The sequence below is a fragment of the Peromyscus leucopus genome, chromosome 6, assembly GCF_004664715.2.
Source record: "Peromyscus leucopus breed LL Stock chromosome 6, UCI_PerLeu_2.1, whole genome shotgun sequence".
Classification (NCBI taxonomy): domain Eukaryota; kingdom Metazoa; phylum Chordata; class Mammalia; order Rodentia; family Cricetidae; genus Peromyscus; species Peromyscus leucopus.
The window spans coordinates 107694971-107712743 of record NC_051068.1 but is presented as its reverse complement, the minus strand read 5'-3'; the positions used below and the strand labels follow the sequence as shown (position 1 = coordinate 107712743).

At 39.4% G+C, this 17773-nt stretch overlaps 1 protein-coding gene and 1 pseudogene across 2 annotated transcripts in view; one reads left to right on the top strand and one right to left on the bottom strand.

Moving 5' to 3' along the window:
* Positions 1 to 321: 321 nt before the first annotated feature.
* Positions 322 to 17773, bottom strand: part of Slc9b2 (solute carrier family 9 member B2) — a 42758-nt gene continuing 25306 nt past the window's right edge. For both annotated transcript variants that reach the window (XM_037207126.1, XM_028857313.2), the window contains exons 8-13: positions 17409 to 17515; positions 16499 to 16648; positions 12954 to 13062; positions 8699 to 8835; positions 4789 to 5009; positions 322 to 634 (exon numbers count right to left, since the gene is read on the bottom strand). In XM_037207126.1, the coding sequence (XP_037063021.1) occupies positions 604 to 634; positions 4789 to 5009; positions 8699 to 8835; positions 12954 to 13062; positions 16499 to 16648; positions 17409 to 17515 (755 nt within the window). In that variant the 3' untranslated portion in view covers positions 322 to 603. The remainder of the gene's footprint in view (positions 635 to 4788; positions 5010 to 8698; positions 8836 to 12953; positions 13063 to 16498; positions 16649 to 17408; positions 17516 to 17773) is intronic.
* On the top strand, positions 5386 to 5553 carry LOC114683621 (annotated as a pseudogene).

The following is a 17773-nucleotide window of genomic DNA, read 5'->3' as shown; positions in this document are numbered from 1 at the left end:
AAGTTAAATTGGGAAAATTTCTGTAGTCATGTTCTGTTCTCACCTAAGAAACAGTGTCTCTTGTTTTAAATCCCATTATCTCCTACTTTCTCATTCTTTTCATGTTCTCTTGTTTTGTCACATACATATGGACACTGGCATATGCCCCACATTCATTACTCTCCCTCTTCTTGCCCCCCATCAGCCCCCCTTGTTCCCTTAGACAGTTTTACTTTCATTCCACAGAGATTTAAAAAAAGAAAAAAACTCCCACTTTGAATGTTCATAAAAGGACAGCAGAGTTCCAATTTAAAAAAAAAATTTTCATTGCTTTTTGTTGTAAAAACTTTTTAATATTATAAGAAGAAATGTTTCAAGATTTTTAACAAAATTGTGAATGTTTCATGTGTTAAAATTATCTTCTCTCATTTTCTAAAGTAGCCTATTCCCCCATCTCTCTCAGGAAGCAAATCCCTGAGGTACTGTAAGCAGCATAAACGTTTTTAATTTTTTGCTTATGAAATCTCATGGGAAATGTTTCATCTGAAACGAAGGGAAATAGAGTTGTCCTGGTTGAAGGTAAGCCCGAACCTTTGGGTTGGGATGGTGAACATGTTAGGTACATCAAGCTTCTGTAATGGACTCCCCAGGCTTCCTAAAACAGATGAAAAGAACTATTATTGGAAAAAGACCAAGCTACTTAGATGGACAACTGCATTTCCTATCTTTTTCCTGACACAAAATAACTTTTGCACCTGGATCTTGTATTATATTTAACATATTTATCTATTTATTTATTATTTATTGTGCTTGCACGTGCTCACATGTGCTTACATGCCACAATGTGGTGTATGGAGTTCAGAGGACAACATGATGGAACTGGTTCTTGTCGTCTACCATATTGGATCCAGGAGCAAACTGAGGTTGTGAGGCTTCGGAGCAAGCACCTTTACCTCCTGACCTAGCTTGCTGGCCGTGTCAGTCAGGGTTTCTATTGCAGTGAAGAGACACCATGACCATGCAACTCTTATGAAGGAAAACATTTCATTGGGGCTGGCTTACAGTGCAGGGGTTTAGTCTGTTATCGCCGTGGAGGGTGCAACGGTGGTATACAGGTAGACACGGTGCTGGAGAAGGAGCTGAGAGTTCTACATCTTGATCCTCACTCAGGCAGCAGAAACAACTGTGTGTAGCACTGAGCTGAGCAAAGGAGACCTCAAAGTCCAACCCCACAGTGACACACTTCCTCCAACAAGGCCACACCTCCTAATAGTGCCACTCCCTTTGGGGCATTTTCTTTCAAACCATGACACTGTCCCTGTCTCTTTTTAAATTCATCATAAAGATCTGCTATGGCTTGGATTTAAAATGCCCCCAAAGGCCCATATACTAAAGGGAGCAATAAGAAGTGTGTCCTGGAGGGAAGTGTTAGCACCCTGGAGATGGACCTTTGAAGGGATTTGGGAACCCAGGCTCAGTCTTCTCTCCTTTTGATTACTAGCAGTGCAGTGAGCAGTTTTGCTCTATCACACACTCCATGCCATGTGCTCGCCTTCACCCCAGGCTCAAAAGCAATGGAGCTAACTGCTGCGGACTGAAACCTTTAAAATTCTAAGTTAAAATGATGTCTTCTCTATAAGTAGACTTTTTTCCGCAGGTAGCTTGTGACGTCTATGGAAAGCTGACCAATACAAGGTCTAATTCAAATTACAACCATTTCTTCAGTGGCAATGAGAGCTTGTCCTGTCTATTTTACTTCCACTTCTGCATGATTTGGATACGTGTATAAAGACTGAAAGTTGTTTTTGACCTTGTTTTAAAAGATTAGAGCCAGTGAGATAGCTCAGCAGTTAAAGGTACTCATTACAAAAACTACCAATTTGAGTTTTATCCCTAGGACTCACATGGTGAAAGGAGAGACCCAGCTCCTGTCACCTGTCCTCTGACTTCCAAATACATTCCATGGTATGAGCACACACACACACACACACACACACACACACACACGCACGCACGCACACACGCACGCACGCACGCACGCACGCATGTATGCACTCCAAATAAATGTAGTAAAAGAACTTTTTTTTAAAAAAAGGATTACATAAGGTTGTTGTAATGGTGTCAAGCAAATCTTTGTTCTTTTTGAACTGGTAGTTAGTTCCTGAAAGAAGGACAAAATGACCTTTGTGTAAAAGCTGGGAAGATGGGCCTTTTGCAGGGGGATGCTGACTAGCACACCACCATTCTGTGCTCCAGAAGTGATGGACCCCTAGAGATGTAAATGTTTTATGTCTATGTAAGGAAGATGAAGGGCTCCTCAAAAAGTGGAATTTTGGAATTCTCACAAAGCCTGAGATTCAAGCTTGATATGAGTTAGTCCATTGTGTGTGTTAAAAAGTGTGATATTGGGTTTGCAAGTGCTTTCACTGGGTAAAGGTACTTGCCACCAAGCCTGATGGCCTGAATTTCATCCCCAGATTCCGCCTAGTGGGTACAGAGATTCTCTTCTGACCTCTACAATTGGCTGTCACGTTTATTCCCTGCACAAATAAATAATTAAATATACAGGAAATCTATCAAAATATAATTTAAATTGAATAAGTAGGAACATTACTTTATTGTAAACACAGTATTTTGGCATCCATTGATCTTACTATAAATTTGAACTAATTATATACCAGAAATAACTGTATTTGTTGACCAGATGTAGTTTCAGAGTCTGAAAAAATAGATAAACAGATAAATTATATTGAATAAAGTGTATAAAATAATTTGCTTAAACACATATTCAATCTTTGGTATAAATCTAGTCAATACTCTGAGCACAGCATTCAGGAAATACTAAATACTATGCCACAGAATTATAATTTTTGACATCTAAATGAACCAGTTAGAACCAGAGTTTTGAACCTAAATGTCACAGGAGAACAGCCTACAACAGTAATCTATAAGAGAAGAGCAGACAGAACTGGGGTTACAGATGTGAGCTACCATGCATGACTTCCCTTTACAGTTCATAGGATGGAGCTGGGGTTACAGATGTGAGCTACCATGCATGACCCCCCTTTACAGTTCACAGGATGGGGTCAGAACAGCCACAATTCACCTACTTACCACACATGTCAAATATATTGCAAGATTAAAATGCACCTTGAATTCTAGGTGAAAAAAGTTACCTTGGGTATGAAAAGTAAAAAAACAAACACCTGAGGTACATGCACAACACCATGAAACTGAAAACTGTATATGAACACGGTTACTCACTAGGCAACAGGTGACCTAGAATGAAGAACTAATGGGTGATACACAGAGGTCAAAGATGCTCAGTTGGAATGTGGTATAAGTTGTGGTCTATGCAAGTAGGACTTTCCTCTCATTCCTTCTCTTCTGGCATGTTATAACTTCTTGAAAAAGAAGGCATCTTTTCTGAGAGCTCTTGTAAAGGTTTTGCTCTGTGTGTGTGTGTGTGTGTGTGTGTGTGTGTGTGTGTGTGTGTGTGTGTATTTGTATGTGTTCTCTGCATGGTTGTGTGGAGACTGGAGGTCAGTGTTGAATATTTTGCTCTATTACTCTTTACTGAGTTTTTGAGACAGAAGCACTCATTAAACCTGGTGCTCACTGATTGGCTAGACTGGTTACTTAGCAAGCCCCTGGGATTCACTTATCTCTGTCCACCCTCCAACTCCTGCCGCCCACCAGCACTAGAGTTAAAGGCCTACATTGCTACATCTATTTTTTTAACTGGTGTTGAGGTGTTTTTATTGGTGTTGAGGTACCCATGCTGCAAAGCAAATACCTTAGCGACTGGGCTATATCCCTAGTCCCTATAAGCTTTTTTGAGATATGGTCTCTATGTGTAGCCAGGCTGATCTAGAACCTACTTTGTAGCCCAGGCTGGCCTTGAACTTGTGGGTAAGCCTCCTGCCTCAGCCTCCTTGAAGCTGGGGTTGTAGAAATAAGTCACCAAGCCTAGTAAGATATGATGTTAAGTAGTGATAGCACTCAATGTAAGGATATCTCTGGCCTCCGAGTCTTTTGTTCCTTGAAGACTTAAAGGTGAGCCAGAGACTCTTTTCTATCTCCTTATTGTCAATAAAATCACCAGTACAAGAGAGAGGAAAGATATGTCCAATTTCCACATCAGTTCCTTAGAAATAAACTGACTTAGGCTACATGTGGTGGTGGTGCACACCCATAATCCCAGCACTTCAGAGCTCCAGGAGGATCACAAATTCCAAGCCAGCTTGGACTATATACTGAGCCCTTGTCTCAAAAGACTATAAATAGCACAGTTTCCATCTTTCTTCCTGTTTCCTGGGGCCTTGGAAGGACAATGGTGCAGATCTATCTTTAACCTCTGTCCTGAACTGTGGTATGGCGGAGCTGCATGACAGATAGATACGAGTCTTAGAGACGCCCAGGAGCAGAAAGCCCGTGTCAATAGGACCAATCAGTTTCAACACTTCATGGAAGGCAGCAAGGCAGACAGGGCGGGAACAAGACAGAGCAGCAGGGCAATGGGACAGAAACTGTTGAAAGGAAGAAAGGAAGAGGAACCAAAACTGATCCGCAGCCTAAGAGACTGGCGACCACCAATCATGAAACTGACAGCTAACAGTAACTGAGAGCAAGCTATCGGGAACAGTAGAGATGTGGATCTTGGTCTTTCCTTAGTTTCTCCACTGCAAATAGTGTTTGGTCCTAATACATTTAGAACCTCAACATCATATATTTCAATTTCCCTCCTGATACAGTTAGCTTCTGGAAACAGTTCTCTAGCCATTGCAATCAACAGTTTCCTTTTCTTACCTCTGAACGTGTGCAGAAGTCTCTCCTTGAACTTCCTCTTCATTTTGCTGTTCAAATTTCTGAAGAAGTCTGGGACCCAGCAAACCAATCAGTAGACTTCCAATTGGTGCTGTGATGAGGATGGACAAAAATGCCACCGTCAACACATCCATTCCATATTTTTCTAACTGCTTTTCTCCATGGGTTCGTGCTGTATCCAGAGCCACAGACCCAACGGCAGCCTATGAAAGTTTTAGTACAAGATTGGAAACATGAGACAAGTGCACATTTTTTAAAGTGACATATTTTATCGTTTGGGAAAACAAGCTGCGTTTCCTTTTGCTTGACTAATTCAACTTAGTCTTCTTTCAAAGTGTATTGAAGTTGGTTTGATTATCAACAAAGTCTCCCTGCCCTTACATGGAGAGTAACGTTTATGTTATAGGTACACATGGGTCACGCAGTATCAGGTCTGTGCATTTCAATTTGTTGGGGAAAACAGTCCCACAGTATTAATCAAATATTGTTGTACGTGATACATTTCTCTTACAAAAGATGGAAGTTACTGTTTGTTTTCTATTTTAACTTTAAGAATTTGTATTAATAAAGAAAACACTTATCATGTCTCAGTCTTTTGGCTAAGATCAAGCCTGGTACCTGTTCTTATCACTTTAATAAATAAAAAGCATACAGGGGTGGTTATAGTTATTATTTAGAAGTGGGTGAAATTTTAAATCAGTATGTTTTCTAGGAGCATACACTAATTCTCAAACAGTATGAAACACGGAAGTGGTAGGGACCTTCAAAATAATGTTACATTTATTCGTTATTTGGTGAACTCTTTGCCCAGCAGTTGGTGCAGTGTTTTGTTTAACGCATATCTGTTGGAATATATTGTGAAAATGCTCATTTTCTCTTAGAGGCAAAATGCAATACTACTAGCTCACACAGGAAAGGTACATTGATCCATCTGACTGACTCTTTCTAGCAAGTGAAGAGCAACGTTTGCTTCTAAGATAACAGAGCAAGAGAGAAAAGGTGTGCCAGTCACGCAATGGCAGAATCTAGGTGCCCATAGGTATCTGAAGCCCTTTGTTCTTCTATCCCGGAACTCCTGGGTTTCAGCTGGTCACATTGCTGACAAAACAGAGATCTCATGTTTCTAGTGTCTTTAGATTAACTGCGTATCTATGTTCTGACCACTGAGCGATGAGTAGAGATGAGACACTGATGTGGATTGTTACCCAAAACAGAGCGAACCCACATGCCCGCCCCCTCCCCACTGGAGGAAAATGGTAGCACAAGTTGAGTCTATGGGTAAGAGGCACATGCCAAGAGTGACAGCCACCTTGTCAACTCCGGAATGTCCATGCTAGACTACTGGAAAGAAAGAAAGGAAGCAAAGAAAGCTAGCTCATTCAGTCCCTTTGCTATTTGTGAGGATCTTTGTTAATATGGCTTATTCTATGTAATAAGTAATTGAACATTTCATGAATTTTTTGGCAAAGTATCACCTTCTGAATTACAATATATGTTTTTCTTCCAGTTCTGTTATGTATATATGTATGTGTATGTTTTAGGATATGTGTGCATGCCAAACTGTGATTTAAAATATATGATATTTTAAAAATATCTTTAAAAAATATATACACATATATTTCCTATGAAAGATCATAAACCAAACTACTAAGAACTACATATATATTTGTATACATATACACACATATAAGCCTCCTTGTTTTTATGTATTGACAACAGAAGAAAAACTAAAATTCCATACATGATAATAATTCATTCTATAGCTGTTCTTTTTTTTTTTTTTTTTTTTTTTTTTGTTTTTTCGAGACAGGGTTTCTCTATGTAGCTTTGCGCCTTTCCTGGAGCTCACTTGGTATCCCAGGCTGGCCTCGAACTCACAGAGATCCGCCTGGCTCTGCCTCCCGAGTGCTGGGATTAAAGGCGTGCGCCACCACGCCCGGTTCTATAGCTGTTCTTTATCTGTAAATTCAAATAACTGCAGCTCAGAAATACCATAGAAATTTTCATCTGTATGAGTGTGTATAGACTTTTATCTCATCATTACTGTCTAAATAATACAAGAACATTGTATTAGCTATGACAAGTAATTAAGAGATGATTGAAAGCATATAGGAAATATGCTTAAGTTATATGTAGACAATAACCTTTTTTATAATATCTTGAATGAGTGTCTGCAGATTTGGTATCCATGGAGGGTCTTCAAACTCATTCCTCATTCCTAGAGGATATTGAGGAGTGACTGTGTTTGCCTCCACAAGACATACAATACCCAACACATCCTATATATGTAATTTATCCTATTTTAAAAATAGTTTTCATGGTAAGAGAGTATCAGCCTTTAATTTAAAAATTAAAAAAGATGAAGTCATTGTTTTGATATTTACTTACTAATATTACTAGCAGTGTGGAAGCTGGAGCTACTATGTCAGACAAATTACCCCATTTATTGTTCTACACTACTCTCCTTCGCCTTTAGGTTTTAGATATCTTGGAAAGACTGACTAAAAAAAAATCTCTGGAATGAATAGAGTCCTAGTTCACAGCCATAGGAAACCTAGAATGTAAAATCACAGCATCCTCATAATCCCTCTAAATTAACATCCCAGTCCACAGCCATAGGAAGCCTAGAATATAATCACAGCACGTTTGCATCCTCATAATCCCCTAAATTAACATCATATCTGATTTTCATTGCATACCATAAAAGTCTGCCTACTCCAATAACTACAAAATAGTCTCTAGGATGCTTAAGTTATGTAATTAATTTGAAAATAGATAATACAATCATAGCTCTCTAATATTTGTAAGAATTTATAACCTATACAATTCTAATTTAATTACCATTTCCAGATATCCGGATAAATGAATGCTCAACAATGTCAAACAATTATCTGTATGTGCTCTCTTTATCAGTTGTGTATTTGAATGTACAAATTTTGATTTACGTGACTGAGCTATTGTCAGGAGGTTCAGCTAGCTGTGGAAAGTTAATATCAACTACTCATCTAGGAAATCAATACAAGAGTCTCCCCCTAATCATGAGTGATATTAACAAGGTCCCCAGTAGATCAATGAAAACATGGATAGCATCAAATGTTCCATATACTTTATTTTTACCTTATTAAGTCAAGAACTTTTACTTCTTAACTTTAAGGAAAAACCTCATGACTTCTCTTTGACATATGCAAATTGTTATAATCCCAACTCTTGCCCTTTGGCACTATTATTAAATAAAATAAGGATCCCTTGACCATAGCATTAGGATACTCCAAAAGTCAATTTGATAGCTAAGACAGCTATAAAATGATGAGCCGTGTCTACAAGGTAGACATGGTGGACAAAGGCAGTCAAAGCAAGATAGAGCAAACCAGTGCAACATTTCATTGTGGTACTCAAAGCAGCATGCATTTTAAAACTTAAATGTTTATTTCTGTCATTTTTCCATTTAATTTTTAGGCCATGGCTGCCAGAATCTACAAAGACCATGGGTGACAGAATCCACAAAGAGTGAAACCATGGATGATGAGTAACCACTGCAAAGCATTTCTAGATTCCTTTTCAGACTGGGCATAGTGGTCCATGCCTTTAATCCCAGCACTTCAGGAGGCAGAGCCAGGTGGATCTCTGTGAGTTTGAGGCCAGCCTGGGCTACCAAGTGAGCTCCAGGAAAGACGCAAAGCTACACAGAGAAACCCTGACTCAAAAAAACAAAAACAAAAACAAAAAAAAATCTTTGAATACCCAAATTTTCAACCATGTATTCACTCACTTATTTCTATCATTTATCAACTGGTTACTTCTACCAACTTAGGTAAGTCTTCTTATTCAATATTTAAAGGTGTCTTACAGAAGTAAGTTACATTGATACACCTTTCTGTTAATTGTTACCTACCTGGACTGTGGCCTTTGGAAGCCATGCAAAAGAAATAAATATCTTTTCCTTTATGTTAAAACCAGCAAAAGACACCATCAGAAATGTAGTCAAAATTCGTATCAATACTGCAGTGCCAAGGGTTGCAACACAAAGGCCTGAAAGAAATTTTCAGGTTTTAGAAATAATGAGATGTCGGGGAAAATTACATTTCAAAATACTATCAATAAGGAATAATGTTAAAACATTAAATACAGAAGTGGTTGCATATAATTGATCAAGAAATAAATAAGATCAATCACACCATTGTTTAAAATCTTTCCTTTATAATGCTAGGATTTAATCAAACATTTCAATTCTTGCAAAGTAAATTTAAGTTAGATGTTGATGCTTCTTCCTTCTTCATATTTTGAGATCCATCAAGCCAGTGTCAGTACATTATATACTGGGTGGACACAACACCTTACACTTTATAGCAAGATCTACATTTTCTTCCATGTGTTTATTCAACACAGTGGTATGTCGTCACACCTTTGGGGGGTCGAATGACCCTTTCACAGGAGTTGAATATCAGATATCCTGCATATCAAATATTTACATTACAATTCATAAAAGTAGCAAAGTTACAGTTAGCAACAGAAATAACTTTATGACTGGGGGTCACCACAGCATGAGGAACTGGACTAAAGGGTCACAGCATTAGGAAGGTTGAGAGCCACTGATTTAACATGGCTGTATTAAATGATATAAGGTGAAGCTGGAGAGATAGCTTAGGGGTTAAGAGCATTTGCTACTCTTGCAGAGCCCCAGGTTCAGTTCCCAGCACCCACATGATGGCTCACAACTATCTGTAACTCCAGTTTCAGGGGACCCAACACTTTCTTCTGAACTCTTCAGATACCAGGCACACAAGTGGTACACATGTATCCATGTTGTTTTTGTTTTTCCTCTTTTGGGAGGCTGGCCACCCAGCTCTCAAAGAAACACACACAGAGGCTTATTCTTACTTATAAATGCCTGGCCTTAGGTTGACTGTTCAGTTCTTTATTAGACCATCAGGTGTTTTAGACAGGCAAAATAACACAGCTTTACTGAGTTAAACAAATGCAACATAAACAAAAGTAACACATCTTAAAATAATATTCTACAAGATATCCATGTAGGCAAAACACATAAAATAATGTAAAAAAATGATGATATAATGCATGCCAAGCTTTAAACAAGATGGTGGGTAGACAAAATATATATTTTATGGGCTGATCAGCCTCGAAGTTTTAAGAAGTCAGAAACAAAAATCTGCTTTATACATGTGGTGTGGTTAAGTTGAGTACAGACAAACCAGTAAGCAAGCATAGATAAGTGAAAAAAAAAAAAATCTTTTCATGAAAGTAGCTATGAATTCTTCGCAGAGTATAAGACTAGACATATTATTCAAGATACTTATCAACTAGTATGGAAGGAAGGATCCAACCAGACTGCAGAAGACTTTCTACAGCTTAGGAAGGAGAAATATCTTTCTCAAGATTGGAGTGTGCACAGCATAAGAGACTGTGTTGCAACCTTGGGTCTTGATGGAGGGAGCCACAGCCCTCTGTTGGACAGCAGCTCCTTAGACTAGTAGATTTTCAAAAGCATCTAGCCTGCAGCACAAGATACAAACGAGCTGATTTGGGCTGATTATAGTTGATGTCAGTGGCGTGGACAAGGTTAAAGCAGAGATCTTGGTGAGGGGCACAGTGATGGGGTGAGGGTATTGGGGGAAAATAGATAAAAGCCAGTATTTAAGCTCTAGAGAGTGTAAATGGGGGACTGAAGGAAAACAGCAGAATTCAGTGGAGAAGTGTTTAAAAGAGACAATAACAACAAATGTGGATGAGCATTCAATTCACAGACTGGATTTAGGCAGGCAATCTTGATGAGCACCATTGGCTGTGTGGTGGAGTAGAAGCTTGATGAATAGGTACTAGAAAGGAGATGGAGTGGATGTGGATGGCTGGAAGGCTGGAAGGCTGTCACTGGTTTTGACAAGTTTAAAAGTGGGAAGAAGAGGGCGTGTGCCAGGTGAGAGGGTAAGTGAAACGGAGAAAGCATCTATCTATACTTTTCAGAATATTTTAATTTTAATAATATTAATAACATGTGCCACCTTTACCAATTTCAAAATCTGTCTGTCTGTCTTTATGTACCACAGTGTGAAATTAGAGGTCAGATATGTAGAGGACAACCTTGTGGAGTTGGTTCTCCCCTTCTACTTTGATGTAGATTCTTGGGTTCAAACTCGGGTGTCCTGGCTTGTTTAGCAATCATCTTTAACTGCTATGCCATCTCAGAGATCCTCCATCTTTACCACTTTTAAGCACAGGGCTCAGAAGCATTAAGTGAAGCTATATTATTGTGTGACTAAACTCCAGAACATTTTCATTAGCAAAATTTAAATTATATATCCATTAAACTGCAGTTTCCTATTTCCCTCCGCCCCCAGCCCTGGAAACCCATACTTTTACTTTATGCCATTATGACTGTGCCTTAGTTTCTAGTTATATATTGCTCATATAAGTGGAGTGATACAGTATTGGCATTTTTGTGGTTGTCTTACTTCACTTATCATAATGTCCTTAAACTTCACCCATGTCTGGTATGTATCAGAAAGAAAGGATATTCTTTGAAGAAATGTGACATTAGAAACCTTAAATTCTAAAGAGAAGAAGCCTGTAGGTGGCATATTAACAGATATAAAAAACGGCCAGGAAGATTGAGTAAAAGTACTAGTCATAGCCGGGCGGTGGTGGCGCACACCTGTAATCCCAGCACTCGGGAGGCAGAGGCAGGTGGATCTCTGTGAGTTTGAGGCCAGCCTGGGCTACCAAGTGAGTTCCAGGAAAGGCGCAAAGCTACACAGAGAAACCCTGTCTCGAAAAACCAAAAAAAAAAAAAAAAAAAAAAGTACTAGTCACAGGGGGTTGGGGATTTAGCTCAGTGGTAGAGCACTTGCCTAGCAAGCACAAGGCCCTGGGTTCAATCCTCAGTGCTATTAAAAAAAAAAAAAAGTACTAGTCCCTCAAGGCTGATGTCCCAAGTTCAATCCTTGAAACTCACTTAAAAAGCTGGGTACCATGGCATGCATCTGTAATGCCAGCATTCCTCAGGCAAGATGGGAGGCAGAGATGCTTTTGGCCCAGAAGCTTTCAGGCCAGCTCGCCTGGGATGTGCAGCACAGCAGCAGCAACATGAAAGAGTCTGCTCCAAGGTGGAAAGTGAGAACTGAATCCTGAACCTCCACATGTGTGGCTTGGTCGTGGGTGCACCTGTATTCACACACACACACACACACACACACACACACACACAGAGAGAGAGAGAGAGAGAGAGAGAGAGAGAGAGAGAGAGAGAGAGAGAGAGAGAGAGAGAGGGAGGCTGCTGTGGATATCACTCTGTATAAATAAACACTGATTGGCCAGTAGCCAGACAGGAAGTATAGGTGGGACTAACAGAGAGGAGAATTGAGGGAACAGAAAGGCAGAGGGAGAGACTGACTCCAGTCCTGCAGCTGCCTCCAGGACAAGGAAGATGTAAGGTAGCAGTAAGCCATGTGGCAAAGTATAGATTAATAAAAATTGGCTGAATATAAGAGTAAGAGCTAGACAATGATAGGCCTGAGCTAATGGCCAAGCAGTTTGAATAATATAAACATCTGTGTGTTTATTTTATAAGTGAGCTAAGGGACTGCTGGGGCTTGGCAGGACCTGGAGATAAAACTCCAGCTACAGACAGGCTACATCTATCTATGCATACACATTTTTAAAGATGCATAAGAATAAGGGGAAATATTTGCAATTCAGTAGAAGATGGTAGGAAATAGGATTCCTGGTATGGGTGGAAGAATATTGGGATGTAAAGAGAGGAATGATATTTACAAATTAACTAATTGCAAGTGCAGTGCTGTCCATCAGGACAATCTTAATATGATGCTGTCTGAATGTAGAATAAAGAACAAATACCAAGCATTTCCAATTCATGAGAACACACTACAGAGCTAACCAGTACCTTTAAAATTCCAGCTCTTGATCAGAACGTGAACATCTTTATGTTGGGGAGTAGGCCTGATTTTTCACTCAGAGTAACAAGCATTATTCTCTAGCCAACTTCTCTAAAGACTTGGATCATAGCTAATTCTTCATATAATTGTGACAACGGTAAACACATACCTACTGAAGATATTCCAAGTCAGGATTTAAAGGATATAGTTCTAGCACAAGAGCCACTGAGAAATCCTTACCAACAGTGTCTGGTCTGAGCGATGCAATAGATACCTCTGCTCCAATCAGGCCAAACAGAAGGGGCTGGAAAATGTCCCAGGTGACTGCAATTATCTTTTCTACCTCTGACTAAAAGAGAAGAAATGAAAACTTTATTATGTAGAGTTATAACTGCCAAAAAATGAATTATTTTATTTTGGGATATGGATTTGAGATCAGTAAGTAAGAAATCAGAGGCATCGATGGATCCCTGGAGCTCTGTGGCCAGGCAGCCAACCTAGCCAAATGTAGCAAATCAAGCCAAACAGATGAATTCCAAGCCTGTGAGATAGGAAGATTGAGAGTTCAAAACCAGCCTTAATTACACAGTAAATCTGAGACTAGAATGTGATACACTACCCTCTGTCTAAAAAGGAAAAAAAAAATCAAGACTAGTAATTTTAGGTTGCTTAGTGCTACACAGCTAATGAAAGTATGCAAATATAATTCAAATAAGCAATTCCACTGAAGGAGGAAGAAGTAATGAGTCTTCTCTATGAAATTATTTTTTATTAAATTTGAGATTAGTTTATTTTATACGTGTGAGTGTTTTGCCTGACTATATGTATGTGCACCTGTAGAGATCAGAATGATATTAGATTCCCTGGAACAGGAGTTAGAGTTGTTAGCCACTGTGTGGGTGCTGGGAACTAATCCCTGGCCCTCTGTAGGAGACACAAGTGCTCTTAACTGTTGAATGATCTCTCTAGGCCCTATTTGTTTTAAACTGTCTAAGATAAGCCAGAGCTGGTAAGATGGCTCAGAGATTAAGGACACTTGCCACCTCAGGTCTTCAGCTGGAAGACGTGTCTGATGCCTGGGACCCACTGGTAAGAGGAAAGAACTGACGACAAGGTCGTACACCTAGCAACTTGTAGAGTTGAGACTAGCTGGAGCAATCTAAGCTCACAGACTCTATATTACACTGTCGGACAAGGAAGGGATACAGTTCCAGACCAAAGTCTGATAACCTGTCAAAACCTTAAAGTGTTCACATCAGGAATGAGGAGACGGCTCAGTGAGCAAAGTGCTGTGGGAGGACCCGAATTCAGGTTCCCAGTGTCCGTGTGAAAGCCAGGTTTAGTATCCCTAACGTCAGTGTGTGTGTGGGGGGGAGTGGTGGAGGGAGAGACAGGCAGATTCCTGGAGCTCTCTGGCCAGATAGTCTATCTAAAGCAGAGAGTTCCAGGTTCAGTGAGAAACCCTACTCAAAAACACGGTAGAGAGCAACAGAGGGAGACAAACGACATAACTTCTGGCTGCCACACCCATGTGGGACACACACACACATACACACACATATATACACATACATACACACACATACACACATACACATACACACACATACACACATACACATACACACATGCACACACATACGCACACATATACACATACACACATGTACACACATACACACACATACACATACATACACACACATACACACACATATATACACATACACACACATACACACATTTTTACACACACACATACACATACATACACACACATATACACATACACATGCACACACATACACACACATACACACACATATACACATGCACACACATGCACACACATACACACACATGCACACACATACACACACATACACACACATATACACATACACACATGCACACACATACACACACATATATACACACGCATACACACACATACACATGCACACACACAAGTAGAAAGCAGCAATTGTCATCAACACTTAACATTGTTAATATTCTGGAAAGTCAGTTTTTAAAGTCTCTCTCTCTCTCTCTCTCTCTCTCTCTCACACACACACACACACACACACACACACACACACGAACATGGACAGGTAGAAAGCAATACACACTGAGACACTTAACATTGTTAGTGTTCTGGAAAGTCAGTTTTTAAAGTGTCACTTGCACAACAAGTGTGAAAAGGCTATTCCAGTACTACCCAGTCATCATATGAAATGGTGATTGATTCATGCATGGAGAAACAAACTAGATCAAAACAGGACACACATTTCACCTATCAGGTTAGTAAAATACCCAAGACAGAAACCCATCCTCTCACAAAATATTACTAGAAATGAAAACTGGCTCAGCCTTTTAAAAAGGGCAAGCTGATACCACCAAATGTATACGTGAGCAAGTTGATATGACCAAATGTATATGTGATCATACTCTTCTCTAGAGCAATTCTGTTTTTAAAGATTTATCCTATGAAGAATCTTTAAAAAAAAACAACAGTATTTTGTTGATTTGAAGATATTTTTAAAAACATTTTTCAAGTTAAGATTTTCTATCATAGTTTGTCAATGTTTTTCTCAGTAGCCTGCAAGAGTGACATAGAATTGATAATGTCTAATCACCTAAGACATATGGTAATAATGTAAGGGTCCATTTATTGAAGTAATGACTATTGTGACATTGAAGTACAACATAGCATGAACTGGTAACTGGTCACACTGGGTGGTGATGGCACACGCCCTTGATCCCAGCACTCAAGAGGCAGAGGCAGGCAGATCTCTGAGTTCAAGGACAGCCTGGTCTACAGAATTAGTTCCGAGACTGCCAGGGAAATACAGAGAGAAACCCCGTCTCAAAAAAACAAAAACAAACAAACAAAAAAAAAAACCCCAAAAACAAAACAAAAAAAAAAAAAGGAAGGAAGGAAATGTATACGAATTTCTAAACAGTCTTATTAAATAAGAAACACAGAGCCAAATACAGGGGTGAAAGCCATAGAGATCAGAGGAATAATGAGAACCACCAGCTTCCCCAAGAGAGTTTCTTCCTGTCTAAGCAGGGCCTTTATTGCCTTGCTGTTCTGCCTTCTCATTGGCTCTTAGCCCAGCTACCTCACATTCTTGTCACTGCCTGTCTGTACAGACCTCCAGGTCTCTGTGATTGGTACTGGGATTAAAGGCATGTGTCACCACACTTGGTTGTTCCCTAGTGTGTCCTTGAATACACAGAGACTCTGCTTGCCATGTGATTGGATTAAGGGCGTGTGCTACCACTGCCTGACTTTTGTTTATGGCTGGCTATGTCCTCTGATCTCCAGGCAAACTTTATTTATTAACATACAAATAAAATATCACCACATTTCACCACAAATAAAATATCACCACAAGGAAAGGAAGAAGGGAGGGAGGGAGGGAGGGAGGAAGAGAGAAAGAGAGAGAGGGAGAGAGAGAGAGAGAGAGAGAGAGACAGAAAGCTGGTTACATTAAATGTGGTCCAGCCATCTAGTACAATGCCCTGCATCTATATAGGAGTAGGAATGGACTGTGATCATATGACTGTAGTGTATTTTAAGCAAAGACATTAAGTCATATAATGATTGGTGTGTATGGGAGAAAGGCATGTGCATACGGACACTGGGTATATACTTGTGTATGTATAGAAAATGGTTTTTATGATGAAAAAGCTTGTTAGTATAACATTAAGAAGGAGCTGAAAAGAAGGAATTTTATTAAAAAGGAGTCATGAGCAGATGAAATTACAATGAGGTTCACCTTCTTGTCACTCCATCTCATGCCTGCAAGGAAAGCCATGACCAGTGTGGACAGTCCTCCTGACCCTGGGAAGCCAAAATAAACACTGCTGAACACAGCTAGCACAGCAAAGCCCAGAACCAGGAAGGCTCGCTTCCACACAAGGTTGTCCTGGAGGAAAGAAAAGTTGATCAGCTCGATTATTTCAAATAACTAATTTTTAATGATTGATTACTCTACACTTAGGATTTAGATGGAAACAAAAGTATTCTGCATACAATACTTGCTTTAGTGAAATTTCCAATGCCATTATGAATGTTCTGAATTTTCAAAATAATGTAAATTTTATAAAGATAGCATTTCCACATGCTTTTTTAATATTAGAAGAATTAGGAGAGTGAAGAAAAAAAGCTTTTGCTTCTCATTAAGAAAGTGGATCTTGAAGAGAGATGTTTGACTACATGATGAGGTGTTGGAAGTCTTATCTGCTTGACAGCACTAGAATTTAAAGTATTTTGATACTAAACTGGATGCAAAACTCCACAATAAGTCTTGATTTAGTTGAATACTATACACCTTCTGAAAATGTACATATCCTATTATTTTGTAACTAATATTATTTTACAATGAAATTTGAAATGTATATAGAAGTTCTATATTATGTATTACATACAAATATGTTATATATTTATATTAATTATATAAGAGCCCATAATACAATTATAGATAGGAAGTTCCAGAGCAGCATGAGGACTCCATGTGTGTAGCTGTCCCTCAGTCTCATACATGGCACCAACAGAGAGCAACCAGCAGTTTAAAAAAGGGACCATTTCCTCAACTATGTCCGGCACATCCAGCTTTGAGGAAGGTGCTCTAGAAGTCTCTTCCACTGACAGTTTATAGCACGGTCTTCTCAGATTGCTTCTTTTACCTGGTCACTGCTTGGAAAGTACTGTATAAAAAACCCAAGGAAAGATCCAGTAGCCATGCCAATTACCACCTCCAAAATGCCCCTGAAGATGTTAAAAACTGTAGACCCTGAAAAACACATGGAAAGAAAAACTTCAGCCAAGACTCTAAATCCATTAACACACAAGCTTTAGTCTAACATCAAGTTTGATCACATAGCCAAACAGAAGGGAGTTCTTACAGACATTTCCTATGCTCCACATTTTTAGAAATTATTATTTTATGTGCATGGGTGTTTTGCCTGGATGTCTGTCTGTGCACCATATGCATGCGGTGCCCAAAGAGGCCAGAAGGCCTTATATCTCCTGGCACTGGAGTTACAGACAG